The sequence below is a fragment of the Paramormyrops kingsleyae genome, chromosome 9 (assembly GCF_048594095.1).
Source record: "Paramormyrops kingsleyae isolate MSU_618 chromosome 9, PKINGS_0.4, whole genome shotgun sequence".
Taxonomy (NCBI): domain Eukaryota; kingdom Metazoa; phylum Chordata; class Actinopteri; order Osteoglossiformes; family Mormyridae; genus Paramormyrops; species Paramormyrops kingsleyae.
This window is the reverse complement of record NC_132805.1, coordinates 5,490,446-5,509,352: the sequence shown is the minus strand read 5'-3', so window position 1 is coordinate 5,509,352 and position 18,907 is coordinate 5,490,446. Positions and strand designations below refer to the sequence as shown.

General features: G+C 42.0%; 1 protein-coding gene and 2 long non-coding RNA genes across 7 annotated transcripts; 2 read left to right on the top strand and 1 right to left on the bottom strand.

Annotated features, from left to right (window-relative positions):
* Positions 1–310: 310 nt before the first annotated feature.
* LOC140592562 (uncharacterized) lies at positions 311–3,567 on the bottom strand. The gene is made up of 2 exons (XR_011992891.1): positions 2,802–3,567; positions 311–530 (listed from the first exon to the last, which is right to left on the bottom strand). It is a non-coding gene; the product is annotated as an uncharacterized lncRNA (long non-coding RNA).
* A 100-nt stretch (positions 3,568–3,667) lies between these two features.
* On the top strand, positions 3,668–10,815 carry LOC111838422 (acidic leucine-rich nuclear phosphoprotein 32 family member D-like). 5 transcript variants are annotated; one of them, XM_072716133.1, is made up of 8 exons: positions 4,117–4,391; positions 6,210–6,234; positions 6,469–6,618; positions 7,272–7,394; positions 7,975–8,149; positions 8,582–8,709; positions 9,241–9,295; positions 9,548–10,815. In XM_072716133.1, exons 1-8 carry the CDS (start codon positions 4,369–4,371, stop codon positions 9,619–9,621), a joined length of 753 nt encoding a protein of 250 aa, XP_072572234.1. In that variant the 5' UTR covers positions 4,117–4,368; the 3' UTR covers positions 9,622–10,815. The 5 variants fall into 5 exon arrangements, with proteins under 5 accessions (XP_023657156.1, XP_072572234.1, XP_023657153.1 ...); XM_023801385.2 differs by having other exon boundaries at positions 4,117–4,832; XM_023801387.2 differs by lacking the exon at positions 4,117–4,391 and adding an exon at positions 4,886–5,500.
* A 1,051-nt stretch (positions 10,816–11,866) lies between these two features.
* On the top strand, positions 11,867–18,791 carry LOC111838372 (uncharacterized). Its single transcript, XR_002836867.2, has 3 exons — positions 11,867–12,006; positions 12,263–12,377; positions 14,843–18,791. It is a non-coding gene; the product is annotated as an uncharacterized lncRNA (long non-coding RNA).
* Positions 18,792–18,907: the final 116 nt, after the last annotated feature.

Below are 18,907 nucleotides of genomic sequence, written 5' to 3'. Positions count from 1 at the left end.
TTTGTCAGTGCAAAAGGTCCATTTTCTGTGAGGTACAGTACATAAACGATGTGTTACCATGAGCTTGAATAGACATCTCAAGCACTGTGCAAAACCTCATTTATGTTGTAAAACCTGTGATGCTCCATCCATCTATTCATCCAGTCCTCCATCCATCCATCCATCCATCCATCTATCTTCTAACTGCTTTCAGGTCAGGGTTACATGGGCCTATAATTTTGCTTTAGAGAAAAACATCAGTACCGCTTTGCTCAAACATACAGCAAGAAGCCTAAATAGGAAGCGTGCAAAGGAAAGAAATCCACTGGAATGGATGGGGGGCAACTAAAGCTGTCTGATTTTATTATTTACATTTATTTTAGCAGCTTTGGACAAATGTGACATACAAGCATTTACTAAAGGTGGAGAGGGAATATGATGAACATGGATGTAGTTCGGTAGCTTGTTCCACCATCGGGGAACCACACATGAGAAACGTGTGGAATGACACTTCTCTGGGGGTGGGGGAATCTCCCAGCAGTGTTGGTTTGCTGATAAAGAGGGAGAGATGGGACATAGGTCTTAAGCAGATGATATTAATGTTGTTTTATTCACAGAAAAACAATGATAGAAAACAACAGAAACGGGAGCCTTTTGCTCAACAGATTAAGGCTAAACCAAACACTTCAGTAGCGTGCCTAATGCCTTAGGGCTACTGGCTTCTTCAATTACAGCTAAGACTCAACAATTAAGGACATATTAAGACAGTGATTCTAAGGTATTGACAAAATCAGACAATGACAATATTCGTCACACTTGCTCTATTTCTAGCCATGTTGCAGTTTGTCTAACACCAGGTAGGATGGAACAAAACATTTGAAAGTGTTGTATTCATCCAGAATGAACATACTGTGATAATATTCAAAGCATGTTGTGATGAGGGGTGATATGTATGCTTTCCTTTTAGCCAACAGGACAACACATGCACACACAAACGGCTGGTGCCCAAGAATCCAAAGGAATTACTAATTAGCTGTAATCTAGTGTTTCACGTGCACAAACATACATTTTTGATTTTCTGCAGCTGTTCTGACTACAATAGGTGCAGTAGGTAAATGAGTGATTTTTGATGTACATATTCAAAACTGAGCTTAGCTGAGCTAAGATATTTTGTCACAAGACAAAAAGAACCTAATGTCAATCAAAACTCAGTTTTGATACTTAGTTACTGTGTTTTGCCTTTGTAGAGCAGTATAGTGAATTAAAGCTTTCTTTAGGAGTAGTTGGAAACAAGTCTATCCCTAATGAACGATTTGTATTTCTTATCTCGTACCCAGTGCTCAATGAAGTAGAATCCATACTGAACCAATACTCCCTCTAGTGGTCACATGTCCAAAAACCATAGTAGGGCTCAAAACAATGGCAGATAATTGCAAAACCGGTTCAAATGTTTTTTCAGTTTGACTTGTCTGCAGTCTAGTGGACATGGGACTTATTGCACCCTAAATAAACCATGCAAAAGCAGCAACTTATTTAAACAAGTATAATGTGACCTCCATATGTTTCTTAATGTCAATTAAGCCACTGCAATTTCATTGTGCAAGTAGCATCCGTGCTCCAGTATGATGACAATAAAGGCTTTCTATTTTTATTTCTATTTCTATGTTTAAAAAAAAGATAGAGCTACACTGGGACAGGATACCTTGCGATTTTTGTAATTTTCTGCACTTTATTTTCAGTTTTGTGATTTTGCTGTTTACATTGTAATCAGACCACAAATCCCCCGTTTCTAGAAGTCAGACACGTTTTGGTCAACCTGTTTTTCTACTAGAAACATGGCTGTTAAGCTGTTGGTCTTATTGAATTCTACAGGTTTGTTTCACTTATTCATTTTCATATTCATTTCCAGCTTGTTATCTAGCACAGGGTTGAGGAGTCTTACTAATACCTTCGTAAATTAAGTCTGGGGTTGGTGAAACGTTAATGCTCTGTAACTAGACACAGCACAAACCTTACACCTTGGGAGAAATGCTCAGAGCTCTAACTTGCTCAAGCTGCTTGTACCCAAGAATCCAAAGGAATTACAAATGAACAGTAATCTACATCTTTAATATGCACAGACATATATTTCTGAATTTTTGCAGCTGTTCTGAGTACAGAACTTTTTTCAGCCTATATATATATTTTCTTATTTTTTATTTTCTACCTTACTCTTTCTACTTTACTTTCAACTTTACTCTGCCTGAAAGATTTGATTTCTCAGCTTTTCTTAGCAGTGTTCATGTTTATTTCTTAATAAAGAACTCGTCTGCTTTTTGGAATGAACTCAGGAAAGTCTTGAAATCCGTAACATATAGAATATAAGTGGGTTTCCGTATGTTAGACTTATCTGACTGCATAGTAGTGATGCTTAATCTTTATGAGTGAATTAATTAGATTAAGGAGGAGCCATTTGTTTATTTAAATACTAAAAATGCAAACGTACATTCAACTTCACTTACAATTAAACTGTGCCAAAGGAACCAAAAATAAATTGAGCATGGACCTTCTCAGCTTTTATCCAGCAGTGGGTCATGTTGCGGCTAGAACCCATGCCAGGAAATAGTGTAGACAGGAATGGCACACGCAGAACAGGATTCCAGTCAGACCATGTATACAGAATATATTTAAGAGGACAAGAATATAAAACTAAAGATATCTACTAGGCATAGGAAACACGGATGCAAGAGTACTTGATTCACCTAAAAGGTCTTGATGTGAAATTTGAACCTGAAAACCACATTTCATGCAGGACCAGACCAATTAAAAACACCTATACCTACCCACTGATATCAAATATATTTCGATATCCAACCATACTTGGTTATTGTACTTAAGAGGGGCGGGTAGCCAGCTGACCTTGAAGCTCTCAGGGGGCTTTATATCTCCTATTAGTCCAACCTATATCTTACTGCAATGATACTCCAGGCAGATGCATTATCTAAAAATAGCGGGGGAACCATATAACCATTGTAGAAGCGGTCACTTTGTCCGTGCTGAGCTGAGGATGTACCTTTTTAATTATGCATGGACTTCTTTTTAAAACAACACTTTATCAACAAAGCCATCCAATGTTATCAAGTCCAATATTGACACACATCACATGCCTTAAAGAGTCGTACGGAAAGTGAGCCAAGAGTGAGGCCGGAAAAAATATTCCTTCGTCAATAAGAAGCCATTTTGTCAGTCCAAGTATAAATGCAGTAGAAGCCGCTCGGCAAGTTTTTTAGCGATGAATTTCTAGTCCGTGGAATCTACAAACAAAAAAAAACCATCACCTACTGCTAACAAACTGGACAAACACCTCACAACCTCCTACCTAAGTACAATACGTATCATGCGCAACCTTACTCGACTTTCATCATGCCTATATAAAACAAAAAAACAGGGGTGTGTCCATATCCTTTGTTAAGTCACCAATCAAAATGAAGAATTGGCGGATCTAAACGGTTAAACTCGGAAACTGACAGCAAATTTCACGAATCTAAGTTTGCTGCGCGGGCAATTGCGACCAATCACTAGGATCACCGGGCGGGATTATGTTAATAAGATCGATACTCCTGAACGGCACAGCAGAACGCCAATGAAATGCCGGCATAAGAGAAACGGTCCAATAACGATTAGAAAAGGGTGGATTTTGACACAGGGGGCCGGGTGCGAGGTATCATGGAGGCTCAGTTAGCGCGTAATAGCCGTTGAGTGTGGGAAAGCTGCGGAGTTTCGGCATTCTTTTTTAAATTTAGTTTCCCTCCCTCTATTTTAGAACTTTTTGTGTTGATTTTAGAGATGGAGATGAAGAAGAGAATTAGTTTAGAATTACGGAACCGGACCCCAGCTAAGGTACTGGATTGCGCTGTTATTTAATTTGTTCCAAATTGCGAAGCAGACCTTAAGTACGAGCGGGGAGATCGTTGGCTGTTTACGGCTTTCGGGTGTCCGCATGAGCGCACGGCGTGCGGCTGAAATTCAACTTCAGAGTTTTCGTGCTAGTTGAAGTTAGCGACCGTCCGATTGCGGCAGGACTTGTCCATTTCTCGGGGTTATCGATTCGAGCGGCTGGTCGGCTTAGCTGGATGTAATCGTAATTTCAGTCGGTCCCCGCGATGGCGATGTTGCGGCTTTGCTTATTTAAATCTGCGGCGCCGCGGTGACCATGCTCCGTCCTCTCTCTTCGCTTCTTTTGGGCGGAGGGTGCAATAAGGCTTTCATAAGTCGGTGTTTTATTGACCTTTCGATCACTGGCTTCGACGGCAGATAGCCGGGGCACATTCACGCCGCTCCTGAGGAGGATAACCCTTTTAAAGAGCTCCTTTTTTCCGGCAAAAGCGTGACTCGCATTAACCCCTTCGGATGCGTGAGGGATCGGGGTCCGTGTGCGTAGTTTTCTCAAACACTCTTCCTTTGTTTCGTCCCAAATAAATGCAACTTTACTTTGAAGCCAGGGAGTAAATTATACCGACACATGTCTCCATTTTACACGGTTAGGCAGCTAACTAACCCGCCAAGACGAAAGCCGTGCCTTCCGAGCTGGGTAGCGGACTAGCCAGCAGCCGTACGCGGACGTCCGTCCGGGGAGTCACCGGGGAAGTTTAGCGCACCGGTTTCCCCGACGCGAATAGTTTTGTTTTTGTCCAGCAGCTCCGAAGGGAAGAGTCGGCAGCTCCCGGGAATATGAGCCGCCGTGAAGGTGAAACGGGCCGAGCGACACGAACCCACGGCCTCGCCTTTTTTTTTTATTATAAGCGGCGACGTGGGGACACTGCGGACCGGGGCAGTGATAACGGGCAGTCGGCGTCGTACTTCAGCACTAACAAGTAATAAACCTCATTTACTGAAACCGTCCGTTAGCTTTTGACACGAGTCGCCTGGCCTCGTCAGCGTCCGCTAACTCGTGTGAGGAGGGGAACGAGGCTTTTACCTAGATAGGCCCCTTTGTCACCCTGTAACTTGTGCGCCTGTAAGCAGGCGGTTTAATCCCATTTCCTACGGCACAGCGGGAATTAGCGCTTGGCAGAAATAAGCACCGCACAACGCCGACCCCCCTGAGCGGTCCGGCACAGGCCAGGGGCGGCGCGGCCACTTTCCACGGGTTACGACTCCCACCCACCCCAGCTTTCCGCGGTCTAATGCTTTAACCCGACCGACGACTTCAATGCCCGGATCATTTTCATGTAGCTGCGGTGCATAGTGAAAGAGCCGCGTCCGACCTGTCTCTTTATTTTCATATTATTTTAATGGTTTTAATAGAGGGTGCAGCTCATTGTACTGCCCTGTTCAACGCAGCCTGTTGTGTTGTAATGACTTAGGTAACTTGTTATTCAACGTGGGGAAAACATTTCGTAAAATAATTTTCGGTAGTGTTACACTGAATAACGAAGTTATGTTGAATATGTTTAAACGCCTAGGTATCATTCCAAATGCAATGTAATGCTAAACGTCGAAGTAGGTTAGAATTAACTTCAACAAGACCTGGATCTGTGAGGTACACAGCATGGCAGTGTTACCATAGTCATGTAAAGCCACTAATTTATTAGTGAGTGTAATTCATATTACTGTTATCTCCACTAGATTTTGGTGCGTTGCATTTAGTTTCATATTAACGTTTAAAGCTTGCATTGCTGTTACCATGTAGTTCACGGTCTTTTTACCAGTTAGGTTCAGTTTTGCAAACTCTACCTCGGATTTTATAATTTGGCTGTTTATCTTTACGATCCATTTTCATTTAGTTTCAATTGTAGTGATTGGAAGTTCTTAAATTGAGATGGAACCAAACATGGTAATTGGTGCAAGGAAAATGTCTGTCTATGCAGACATATGTATATTTACGTACATTTATGTGTCTGCACTCTGCATTATGTATGTATGTGTGTGTATATATTTTACCTTATTTTTCTCACAAATGGGAAGCAGGCTGTGGCTCAAAATCATGTTTGTCCTGACATTTAGGATGTAAGATTCATTTTGGTAGTCTAGTGTTTGCACTGGATACTGGAATTACTGTAGGAATTTCAGCATGGGTTGTCATGGGAACCACATTCTCAGGTTATGATAATGGAAATAACTAGTCAACTTGTAATGTTTATCTGGTTGTATGATTTGTTTTTTTTTGTTTTTTTAACAAATCAAACAAGCAGTTCTGACTTCCGCTTCTCTCAGGTCATCTCTCTGTCTGCTTTGCTGTTCACTTTCAGGATCCTGTGTCCCCTTAATGATGATGTAGGTAGATGTCGGGAGTGAATCCATGGGGGTTTTTTCCCCCCCGTCTTCCTATCAGTTCTGTTATGTCTGTGTAATAAAATTTGAGCCTTACTGTGTGAACCCACATGTTGTAAGCCATCTATCTGTTGGTTAGTAATTCCTTGTGGTTTGTCTTTCAAAAGTTTTCCTGCTTCTAGTTGCCTTGCCCATAGTAACTTGTTAGCTTAACATAAGTGTGTTTAATGCTGGCAGCTGGCGGAGCTGGTGGTGGACAATTGTCGCTCCAGTGATGGTGAAGTGGAGGGCCTAACAGATGACTTTAAGGAGCTGGAGTTTCTCAGCATGGTCAACGTTGGCTTGACTTCCTTGGCTAAGCTGCCTTCGTTACCCAAACTACGCAAGGTGAGTCATTTATGGACATTTTTAAAACCAAATTCCACTGTTTGCCCAGATAGCTTGTCCTGCTTCCTTGTTTGGTCTTCAGGCAGTGCATTCCCAGTTTCATTCATTTTGTGGTATAGGTTGACCATCAGTCGGTTTATGTTTTTTAATGTGTAAGTTTTCTTCAAAGAGCATGTGCCACACATTCCTTTGGAAACACGATACAATTTTTAATCATCTTCACACCTCTTTCACTGCTGAAGGTTGAAAATCAGTAATATTTAGAAATTAATATTTTATAGTTAATGAACAAAATGATTCGACCATTTTTGGGTGAAATTTCCATTTGAAGTACTTTCTGAATATCCAACTTGAAAGTTAATGATCATGCTTAAAGAAATTTATAAAATATCTTATCCTTTTTGTGTAAAATTTAAGAATTGCTAAACTTAAATGAATCAAAACTGGAGTAAATTGTCTGTTGCTAGTGTTTCCCAACCCGCTCCTCGGAGACCCACAGAAGGTCCTCGTTTTTGGTCCCTGGGAGGCAGTGAAAGCCAGGATTGTTTGTGGGCCCCGGAGGATCGGTTTGGGAAACACTGGTCTAGTCTGGTATTCACTGAGTGTAATTCAGTTGCTCTTGTCATGGCCCTTCATCAACCCTCTTCTCTTAGTTGGAGCTCAGTGACAATAACATCTCAGGGGGTCTGGAGGTGCTCTCGGAGAAGTGTCCCAATCTGTCATACTTGAACTTGAGCGGGAACAAGATAAAGGAGCTCAGCACAGTGGAGGCATTGGTAAGAGACAGTGGTGTGGACCTAACGACAGGGCCTTACAAAACCCATTGATCAATGATCTTGTTGCATATCCAAGATGCCAGTTGCTATTTTATCATCCCTTCAGAAGTTTTAAAGGTCTGGTGATAAAGTAAAATCCATAACCTCTTTTGTGTGGTCAAGATTCAATAATGGTAATAATGATATAATGATACATTATCGATCTCACTGGGGAAGTTCTCCTTTCACTACGTAGAAAGTGCTTTGGGGTGTTTAAATTATAGTGCATGTTTTGGTCCCCAAAGCTTGGTATATGCATGCTGTGTCTTGGTGAGTGGCTCCTCTGTGCCTGTAATTGGAATGTTGCCAGTTCAAGCCCCGGCCTCTGCAGAAGTCATGTCCCTGCGCCCTTGAGCAAGGCCCTTAACCCCCAGTTCCAGGGGCGCTGCATGCTGGCTGACCCTGCGCTGTGACCCCCGACCTTGTTTCTCTATGTGTCTCATGGGGAGCCAGATGGGGAAGGCGAACAGTAGCATTCCAATGTTCCTACGCTTATAAAGGATCACTTTAATTTCATTTTTTTTATATATATATATCGCAGCAAAATCTGAAGAACCTGAAGAGCCTGGACCTGTTTAACTGTGAGATCACCACTCTTGAGGAGTACCGGGAGAGCATCTTCGAGCTGCTCCCCCAGGTCACCTACCTGGATGGATTTGACCAGGAGGACATTGAGGCTCCAGACTCCGAAGGAGACGACGGAGGTGATGATGATGGTGAGTGTGCGATTTCTCCTGGGAGTTGAGTATTGTGGGGTACCATTTATGTTAATTTTGTTTAGCTCAAGAGAGACTGTTTATATAAGTACAGGTATAAAGAAATTGATTGTTTTTCGCATATCTGATCTCTCACTTTTCCGCAAGATACAAACATATGCAAGTGAGAGAAAATCTTGGAGTCAAAGTGCAGGATCAGCCATTTGTCTGGCACCTTGCAACCGGAGTGTGTTGGGAAACAATAGCAACAGACAATTTACTCCAGTTTTGGGGTTAAAGACCCACAGTGATTTTGTCTATTCTCGAATTTTGAATTTTCCTGATCATGGGATTGAAACTGGCAACCTTCTGGACATGGGAACTGGTTTCTAACTAGCAGAGACTCACTGGCTTGTATGAAATGTTAGTTGTTTCTGGTGCCCATTTCTGTAGACGACGATGAGGAAGAAGCTGGTCCCACGGGAGACTGCGATGATGGTGAAGATGACGACGATGAGGATGAGGGCTCAGAGGGTGCAGAAGATGTTGGCTTGTCCTACCTTATGAAGGATGAGATCCAGGTATTGACTAACAGTTCTGCCGTTGTGCAAATTGTCACAATCTTGTTACATTGTTTAATTGTGTACTTAGAGTAGCATCTTAAACTGTTTGTGTGGATCAAAATAGCTGGAATATGAGTAGATCTTAATGTGCTGAAAAATTACTGGTATTAATTTGACTGTTTATGCAAGGGATTCTTTGCAAATATTGATGAAGTTCAATTAATAGCAGAATGAGTTTGATTTCTTGCAGAATTCATTGTTCATGGGTACGGTATTAAGTTACATTGGTTTCTGAATGTGAACTGTTAAGTAGATTTAATGACCTGAAGAAACACTAGACTTCAAAATATAAGAACAGCAAAAGGGGCCCATTAATACCATACAGATTCAGCCTGTTTCTCAGTGATTCCTGTGCACATTCGGTTTAAAATCTAAAGCATAGTTGTAGGCCTGGTGATTTGATCATTGCTTTCAGAATGTTGTCAAGAAGTATAGTACTTGTTGGCTATACTGTTGATATGGTATAATGAGCACCTGTTCTTCCCCCAGGATGAAGAGGACGATGATGACTATGTTGAAGAGGACGAGGACGAGGAAGCAGAGGGTATTCTCATTTGCTAAGCTCATTTTTAGTCTTCACCAGGGCACTTCTGAAACTCTGCCTATTGACGTTTAATATTCAGATAAAGACCACATCCTTTGAAAAGTAGAGTATACCTCGACCCCCCCCCCCTTTTGTGTAATGACAGAAGTTTTGTACTGTACTGTTCTGGATTCCTCTGTGTTCCTCAAACGGAGCCAAGCCAGAGTTTGGTGGGTGTATTGTGAACAGACGTCCTTTAATATCCCTCTGCAGGTGAAGATGGAGCCCATGGGGAAAAAAGGAAGCGAGACCCGGAAGATGAGGGGGACGATGATGAAGATGACTAACCAATCCAGCATGACCCCGAATTAAGCTGTAGAACAGCAGTTTGAATTTACCGATTCAGTCCTTTGTATACCATAGCTATCACTGTAGAAACTACGTGTTTTTTATGAGTATATATAATATATAAATGAAAAGTTTTGAAAAATCATTTAAATCATTCTGAGTTTTCTTTTTTCCCCTTTCTCCCCCCTCTCTCCTTCTCCTTCTAATATCATGTTAATATTGGGGGGGGGGGGTTGGGTGTTAATCTGGAACCTTAAGTGAATGACTGGTTTGCATTTAGGGATGTAAAGTTGGTTTGCTTCATGTCTTTCCTTTAGATTGAAATAAGACGATTATGCCTTTTTCACTTGTTTAATTTCAGGTTAAACGTTATAAGATCTTGCATCTGTGAGACACAGTGATAGTTTGTTGTATTTTTTTGTTTGCTCTTTTGATTTCTTTTTCTTAAGCGTTTCTCTGTGGCAGAGATATTCCTCTGTGTTCTCAGATGAATAGGGATCTGACTCCTTCCTGCCACCATCACAGGACTTTGGGTATCAGCTGAAACACTTTACTCACATGTTGATCTTTTACTGTGTTTAGAAATTTGCTTACAGGTCATCTTGCTTTATTTTTTTTTCGTAAATGTGCTTCCTGCCCTCCAGTAAGTATAGTATAAGACAGTATCCGCTCTTTGATTAGTCATACCTACTGTAAAGTATTTTTCATTATGTCTTTGGGGTTTGTGGGGTACAGTTGAGGTACTGGAAAGTTTTTAGTCATGTTGACCCTTGCTAGTTGCACTGTTGTAAGGGTAAAATCTTTGACCTATTTAACAAAAAAAAATAAGCTCAGGTGGACCAGATTTTTAAAGGCTTTGTGGATCTCCAGGATTGATTGTCTCTCTGTCCTGATGCAAGCTAAATACCTTTTCTTAAGCAATGGAAAAATGTTTTTGGGTTTTTTGTATTAACAGAGCTAGACCTTTAAATTGTTTGTATGTCGATTTGTATATAGTATGTTCCATGTTTCTGAATTTTTTCCCCTCTTCCCAGTCTTTTTTGGTCCTTAAATTTTAAAGCACATCCAAGCAATCCAGACCCTAAAACACTCAGTATACTATTTCTGTTCTCTGCTGTTGTGACAGTTGTGTGTTTGGCATTTGTGTGCTGTAAAATTTGACAATTTTTAAATTAAAGAAACATTCTTTCGGAGTTCATTTTTGATTGCTGCATCCTACGATAGCCTTTTGAATATTGTGGTCTTGCGGTCAATGAAATGAGGAGCAGAATCGGAGGCCGGTGGTCCAAAACGTTTTCGTAAGTCCTTTATATATGAGGTTTGTGGAACAACGTGATGGTCAATAACATTTTTGTTTTGAAATGCTTTCTCAATGTAGTTAGCACCTTGTTTGAGAGAGAATGTACAGCTCTAAATAAAAAGCTAATGAGTGTCTAGCAACGATGATGATGGGTCACTCATTGTCTTGGAGGCTAGAACCAGAATGTTAACATTTTCAATCAGTCACCAGTGCCACGAGGTGATGGAGATGAGCAAGAGTTTGCTACGGGTGCTGAACTGTTTGACCTTTAATGAAAATAGATGTGATTTAAAAGCTGTTGCAAAAAGATTTGCCGGCCTGAAAAATCGACGCAAGGAAGGGAAAGTGGTTTATTGGCATAACAATGGTGAGAAGTCATGTAGGGTGTTTGACAGTGGGTCCCACCTAAGGGCTAGAGTGCAGCAGCTTTAAGAAGGTGATTTCGTTTGTAAATTGCAGTTAATATGCTAAGCTGGAAGCCTTACCTTACTGCAAAGCAGAGCACATGATCCAGCCTGCAGCCTTCAAGAATGAAGGTTATTTCGGAGCAGCAGATATCAGTGCAGTCCTAGGGGGCCATGGTGGAAGCTGATTTTGTTACAACCGGTCCTTGGCAAGTTTTGATTGGGCTTCCATGAAATTATTTAGCTCTAAGCTAAAGCTTCATTAGGTGCTATGGGGGGAGCAATGGAGCTAACTTGATTTGTTTTATTTGTAATTTCAAATATTGTTAAAACATTATTTCCCCACTTCTGATGATTTTGTATTGTTTTTTTGTGTTTTTGCGCGCACGGACCCCTTGAAATCCCAAGTAGCTACATGCCTCTCCCGAAATCTGCACCACAGGTCTAAATGGATCTGAAGCAGCGGCAGAAAGTGGCCAGCAGGGGGCCACAGAGACTACATTTCTGATAGAGCACAAGGACTGTGCTGTTTCTGCGAATAGTCGAATGGAGCGTCTGGTCCCAAAATCATTCGGAGATAAACCGCCCATGTTAAAAGTTTGAAATAATCCAAACGTTAAAACATAATTCATCTGGTTACCTGCCGGTAGCAAATATCGCCAGTTGAACGCCACGTACGGGTAAGTGTTGAGGTTTTAGTCACTTAAGTGACTATGTGAAACGATGTACGGACGTTACCATTACGTATTACTGCATTAACGTCTTTTATTCATTATGTGGAGCTAGTTAACTTAAAGAGCTTTATATATATATATATATATATATATATATATATATATATATATATATATATATATATATAAAAATATAAATATAGATATAGATTGCTACTAGCACACGACGGGCCTAAATTAATTACAGTCGCAATTATTTAAGGTTGGCTGAGTCAGGACGTGTTCTGCTGCTGTGAGTACATCCTAAGTCTAATCGTGAAGGGAAACACGCCAGATTCAAGGCAGAGTGTGTAATGGAAGAGCATCATCTTAAACAGGTATACTTTGTATGTATGTTTGAAATTTGGTTTCTGATATGCAGATTTGGTTTCTGGCCGACTAGAAACTAGAATAAGGTTTGTATGGTGAGTTGCTGGTATCAGATATTCTGCAGGACAAGTCAGGACGTTGCACTGTTTGAGCTTGTGATATGCTCACGTTTGAGCATAAACTTGTGAAACATAGGAACAAATGACAATCGTAGCTCCTGTTATTGACTCTGTCCTTGCTATAGTCTTTGTACTCTTTTAATATGCAAGCTGATGAAGGAGAATAATCGGCTTACATCGCTGCTTTTCCAGTACTGGGCCTGTCTCAGGAAGCATAGGGCAGGGGGGGCATCCTGGATGGGATGCCAGGTGATTGCAGGAAACACTGACGCAGTCACACTCTGTGGGCAATTTCAAGAAGCCAGTCTGCCTTACTACATAGATTTGGACTGCAGAAGGAATCTGGGTTATATGATGTGGAAACCGCTGCAGGCATAGGAAGACCATGCAGACTCCAAATACACAGCAGCAGAGCAGGAGCTACAGCCACAATCCTGGAAACATGAGGGCAGTGGGAGCCAGCACACCTGCCTGAGGCAGAAACGGCATAAACGAAAAGAAACGATGAGGGCAGCCCCAACAGTAAGGTTTTGTCAAGCTGTGGATCCTGTCGGGGATCATGAATTGTGTCAGAAAGAATTCCTGAGTCACAAAGTCTGAATGCAGCAGGGGCTGGATCTCTGCCTGTCGCGTGTTTTACGGGGCAGCCAAGCAGCAGTCGCGCTGAGCATGGGGGGGCGGGTGAAGCGACCACCCTCCTCGGATTGTCCGTAAGATGCCAGCTACCCCAGCAGTATCTGCGGCAGAGGATGACGCTGCCACAAGAAGCAGGATTACTTAGGAAATAACCAATAGAAGGGCATAAGCAACCTGGCTTCTGGGTTTGATTCGCTCCCCTAGTTCTGCGCGTGGAGTTTGTGTCTTTGCCCTCTGCCTGCGTCTACACTGGCTTCATCACACTATCCAAAAACGTGGTTCTACACCGGCCAGCTTAGCCCCATGGAACTGGCCTAAGACTCACTAAGGCCCTGCATCGTATGAGCACGTCTGGAAAATGGACAGGTAGGGAGAAACCCAGCTCCCTCAAATACTGTACATATGCTGCTTTGCTTAAATTAATGCATTATAACCCATAATGCAACTTACTTCCAGTAAACTATCCACATGTAGAATCAGGTAAAACTTGTTTCTCCAGACGAGTCCAACAGAATTCACTGGCAGTTGAATCCAGCCGTTTGTTTGTTTGAAGTCACTCTCACTGAAGATCAAGTATTAAAGTGGAATTCAAGGGGACACTCATAAGTATTGGCATGAACCGTAGTTGATCCTCGATCCGTATGGATCCCTCCCCCCCTCAACACGCATGTGAACCACGGATTAATTGTGAAGTTGAATCATAATAGTGTGAGAATCAGTTTTACTGCTGCTGTTACTTTTTAACGTAATAATTCCCTAAATCTCATTTCTCACATTCTCCTTTATGTGTAGCACATGGGGGCAGTTTTGGATCTATGATGGGAATGGAACTTTAAAACTGAGAGGATTCAGTAGCTTTAGCATAGCATTTTTAGTGGAACCCACTTCCCTCTTTCCCTCGACGTGCAAACTTTTGTTTTCCATAGACGGCAACTTCTGTTATTTTGTGATCGCAAGAAAACTCATCATCTTGAGAAAATAACTTTGGCTATGTCGAAATCGCGAGAAAAATGTCATGATTTCAACATAAGACAGAAAAAGTAACAATGTAGGTCCTCTATGGACTTCAGTGCGATGCAGAGTTGCAGTGAAAAGAAACAGACAAAGCTGGAATGCTCAAAGTTCCTTTAAGTTCTTTAAGTAATAAATGGAAAACAAAGATATGTTTCCCCTCCCCGCTTTTCTACTGATCTAAATTATGATCCGATCCGTGACTCAAAAACCAAGATACAACTGGGTTTTTTTTTTGGGATCCGTTGCACCCGTAACACTGATAAATGAAGCTGCCACTATTTGGAATTAAAAAACTGAAACAAATGAACCTTTGTTTGTTTGCCCTCTATCTTGGTTAACCTCATATGCAGCGTCTGTTGCTTCGATGGGTGTCTACTATCGTGGGACTAACAAATTTGAATCACCATCATACAATAATGTTACATATAGAACTGAATTAGATTTCTGTACTGTTTATGTGAGGAACAGTGGGAGTAATTGCATATGTCATAAGATTTGCACTCAGTTATGCATAAAAATGTTTTTAAAACGTTTTGATTAATGCTGAAATTTTTCCTCAGTTGCAGCAGTTGTGCAAATTGAAAGGGGAAATGCATTTTATTTACACTATTTATGGCTTTTCTACAGTTAGTGTCATTAACTTCTATGATATGCGGATGCACATCTTCCATCTGTAATTGTGCAAACTTCCCTGTAAACTCCAGCATGAGCCGCAAAAGAGGAGGAAGCTACAGAGGGCAGGGAAGCTGTGGAAAGAAAGAAGGGAGGAGCCATGTCCTGAGGTCTGATGAGACCAAGATAAACTTAGGTGAGGAGGACAAGGACAAGTGTGTCTTGCCTACAGTCAAGCATGGTGGTGGGAGTGGGAGCGTCATGGTTTGGGGCTGCATGACTGCTGCTGGCACTGGGGAGCTACAGTGCATTGTGGGAAGTTCTGGGAACCATGAATGCCAACATGTACTGTGACATACTGAAGCAGCGCATGACCCCCCTCCCTTCGGAAACTGGGCCGCAGGGCAGAATTCCGACACGATAACGACCCCAAACACACCTCCAAGACGACCACTGCCGTGCTAAAGAAGCTGAGGGTAAAGGTGCTGGACTGGCCAAGCCTATTGAGCACCTGTGGGGCCTCTAACGGAAGGTGGAGGAGTGCAAGGACTCTAACATCCACCAGCTCCGTGATGTCGTCATGGAGGAGTGGAAGAGGATTCCAGTGGCAACCTGGCACAAGAGAGTTAAGGCAGTGCTGGAAAATAATGGTAGGCTACACAAAATATTGACACTCTGGGCACAATTTGGACATTTTCGCTTAGGGGTGTACTCACTTTTGTGAGATACTGTGTATGTATATATGTGTGTGTGTGTGTGTGTGTGTGTGTGTGTGTGTGTAAGGATGATTTAGGTTTTGGCCTATAATGGAGAAGGGTTTCTCCTTTCATGGTTATTATCTAGCTGCTAGTGTTGTTTTTTTTCCTCTAGAATACATTCTCAGTTCTGCCACAACTTCCCCACAACTTCAACCCCCTTCTGGTTCAGCACACATACACACAGACACACACAGACACACACACATTTTAAAGTTCATATATTTGTTGGAACTCTCCATTCATTTCTTTGGGCATAACCCTAATCACAACATGACGACCTTAACCCCTACCCAGTCCTAACTTTAACCGTAAGTGACCCAACAAAGTACAAGACTTTTGGCATCTTTAGTTTTTTGTTTGAATTGACAGATTGTTTATGAAAATGAGTTTACTCTTGTGGGGACCGAAAAAAATGTCCCTACAATGTCAAAATAACAGGTTTTTATCACATTATGGGGACATTTGGTCCCCAGAATGTAATATGTACATTACCACACACACATACACACCTTTCACTGCTTTGAGAGATTAACCTTCACCACACCTCTTCTGTCCTCCACCCTCTCTGTGTGTGTCCGCTCATCAGCCAATTACAGAGCTCCAGCAGTTTCAGGCCATATATGGTCAGTGTGGTCTGTTAAGGAGGATGGGCCGTGAGACATGTGCAAATGGAACAACACTTTTGTTATTGTTCCAGTGTACAATTCTAAGCCTTCCCCCGTGTTAAGACCATTTCTCCATCCCCATTCTGGTCACACTCACAATCACCCATGAGAGCCTGTATTACCATACACCAGACCTGCATTAACCTACACATGGCAATTGCAGTGGGCAAGTTTGCATATCTGCAGAAGTGGCCTTCAGGAGGTCAATCTTGAACTGAATTTGCAGGAGCAGCTGTATTAAGTGCAGGAGAAGACCTTGAGCTGAATGCACAGTACAGTTCATAGAAAAGTGACCTGTGACCCCGAATCTAGGAGTCTTTCATGCATGTAGTGAATTTGGGTGTTGTTCAGACCACGGAACTTTGCACTGGGAAGTGCTGCCACTATGAAGGGTGACGAAATAATGCCAAATTGTGCTTGGTCAAACACAGGTTGTTATGCAAGTGTTCAATGAGATTTATATGTATATGACTTCCGGAAAGCCTGGCCCAAGCAATATCTTCAGAACTGTTCAGACCTGCAAGATCTAGTGGTATCACACAACTGCACCCTGCTGCCTTTGTGTGGCACTCGATGATTACGTCAGTAAACTTCATGGCAAAGGAGTTATCTATAGTTAAGGGTATAGATAATTCACTGGGGTTTCGAGGCATTGGGTGCTCAGAATCTAAATTCTGTAATACACAGAAGTATTTATAATATTTACCACCAATTGCACATTGTAGCCTTGCTGTTTTTATGAACGTTTGTTCCCTCGTTTATGAAGCAGCTTCAGCTGAACTGAGCAGGTCAAGGGACTTTCTTCAGCTTTGTGGCAGTCGATGTGACTCCACACCCTTTAGCGTCAGTGCAAACTCTGAAGTCCTTGCGTGTCCTTCAGCATCTCAGCACCTCATTCATCACCCTGCACCTTTCAAAATATCAACCACAAAACCCAGCACACCGATGAAAGTATGCAAACCCTTCAAAGATCCAGACTCAAAGACCATTTGTATACTTGAGTCTTGCAGACAATGTTTTGCTTTTTGACCATGTTACACACTTCAAAGTTCACAGGAGAGCACAGTACTTATGTTTGACGTCTGTCTATAGCAAGTTGCTGGCTAGATTCTCCCGTGAGAAAGGACCCATTTTTTCCCTATGAAATATTCAGGTCCCCCCAGCTTGCTAAAAGCCAACATGCCATTTTATTTACTGTGTATTTACCTGGGACGTTTTCACATACAAATGTGACCATGCTTTATAGTTAAAATATTGCAAGATTCTGCTTCTTGGTGCTGTAGAGCATGATGTTGAGATTAAATTTTATTGACCTTTTTCTGTTTGATGATACCAATGCAGGAACCAAGCCCTGCACCCATGCTATTATCTTTTGAGACCAACAGTCTCAGTGACTACCCATAAACTGCAATAATGCAAAATGCTCTTCATATAAAAGTATTTATTATGTGCCAAACACGCCCAGTCAAAGCAGATGAGCTCCAAGGCAGAGCTTTTTTTTGTTTTTTCTTCAGGATGCAAACGATTTTGTAGTGCACGCAAACCGGGCACCAGACCTTCCACGGCTTTACAGCTTTATATGGTCTGTTGGGAGACGTATCCCAGCATGCCATGCTGCTCAGCTGTCAAACCATGCTGTGAAATGAATACCTGTGAATGGACTGCTAACGCTTTGAGCATCCATTTGGAACAGCACTGTGTAGAAGCATCCATGCCGCCTGGCGGACTTCCAGCAGTGTTTTGTACTTGCATTTCTGTGCCCGCAGTAAGGATCATGAAAATGCACAGTGAGATGATGGGAAAACTGGCAGTGTGTTAACATTTGGTGAGCTTTTGACGATTTTGTACAAAATTATTACTTGGTCCAAGACCATAGTTCTGGCGTTTTCATGAGTCATAAAACTGCAAGCTTTTTGTTACCAGTACTGTTCTAAGCCACACTGTTGTATTACTGAGAGTTTTGAATGATCACTGAAGAGTCTGTATCACTCCACGCCCATCTGCAAGATCACAGGAGCTGGTAGGCAAACATCAGATGGAAGCCTGTTATCTGTTTTACATCACAGGCTGCTTCAGGAGGTCAACCTAATGGTCGCTCCACGTCGGGGGCGTGGGGACTGAGGGGGGCACTGCTGTGACAACTGTCAGCCTCCAGAATAGCACCATGAGAACCTCCTCTCCCATATTAAATTTTGCAGAGTGGGGGAGTATTGGCAGAGGGGTTGGTTTTTGTTCCTTTTTCCAAAAGGGGGGGAACAGCATTCACGTGCTTCCCATTACAGCCCAAGCACTGGTTGTGTTTCCCAAATGCAGTTTACCCATCCACCTGACCTGAGCTGTTGCACTGTATAGGGGGTGAGGGAGCTGTATTAAGGGGTGAATCTTCCTCCTTCCTGATTTGCCAAATAATGTAGAGTTCATACATTGTATGGAAATATAAAAGACAATTACATACATAGTAATGACAGACAAAATGAACTGCAAGATAAGCTTCTCCAGTCAGGTATTGATGGGTATAAAAATAGGAGACCTTTTACCTTCCCTGCCATTAAGTGTCTTCACTAATAAAAGAAATGATTAAAAAATTGTGTGGTACATGGATGGGTACCCCAAGATTTCGAAAGGAAATACCAGTGTAATACCACCCAATCCAATACAGTAGTTCTACTAATGCATGCATTTTCAGTTTGTAAATGTGAAACTAATTTCTTCAGGTACAAACGCACATTGCAAA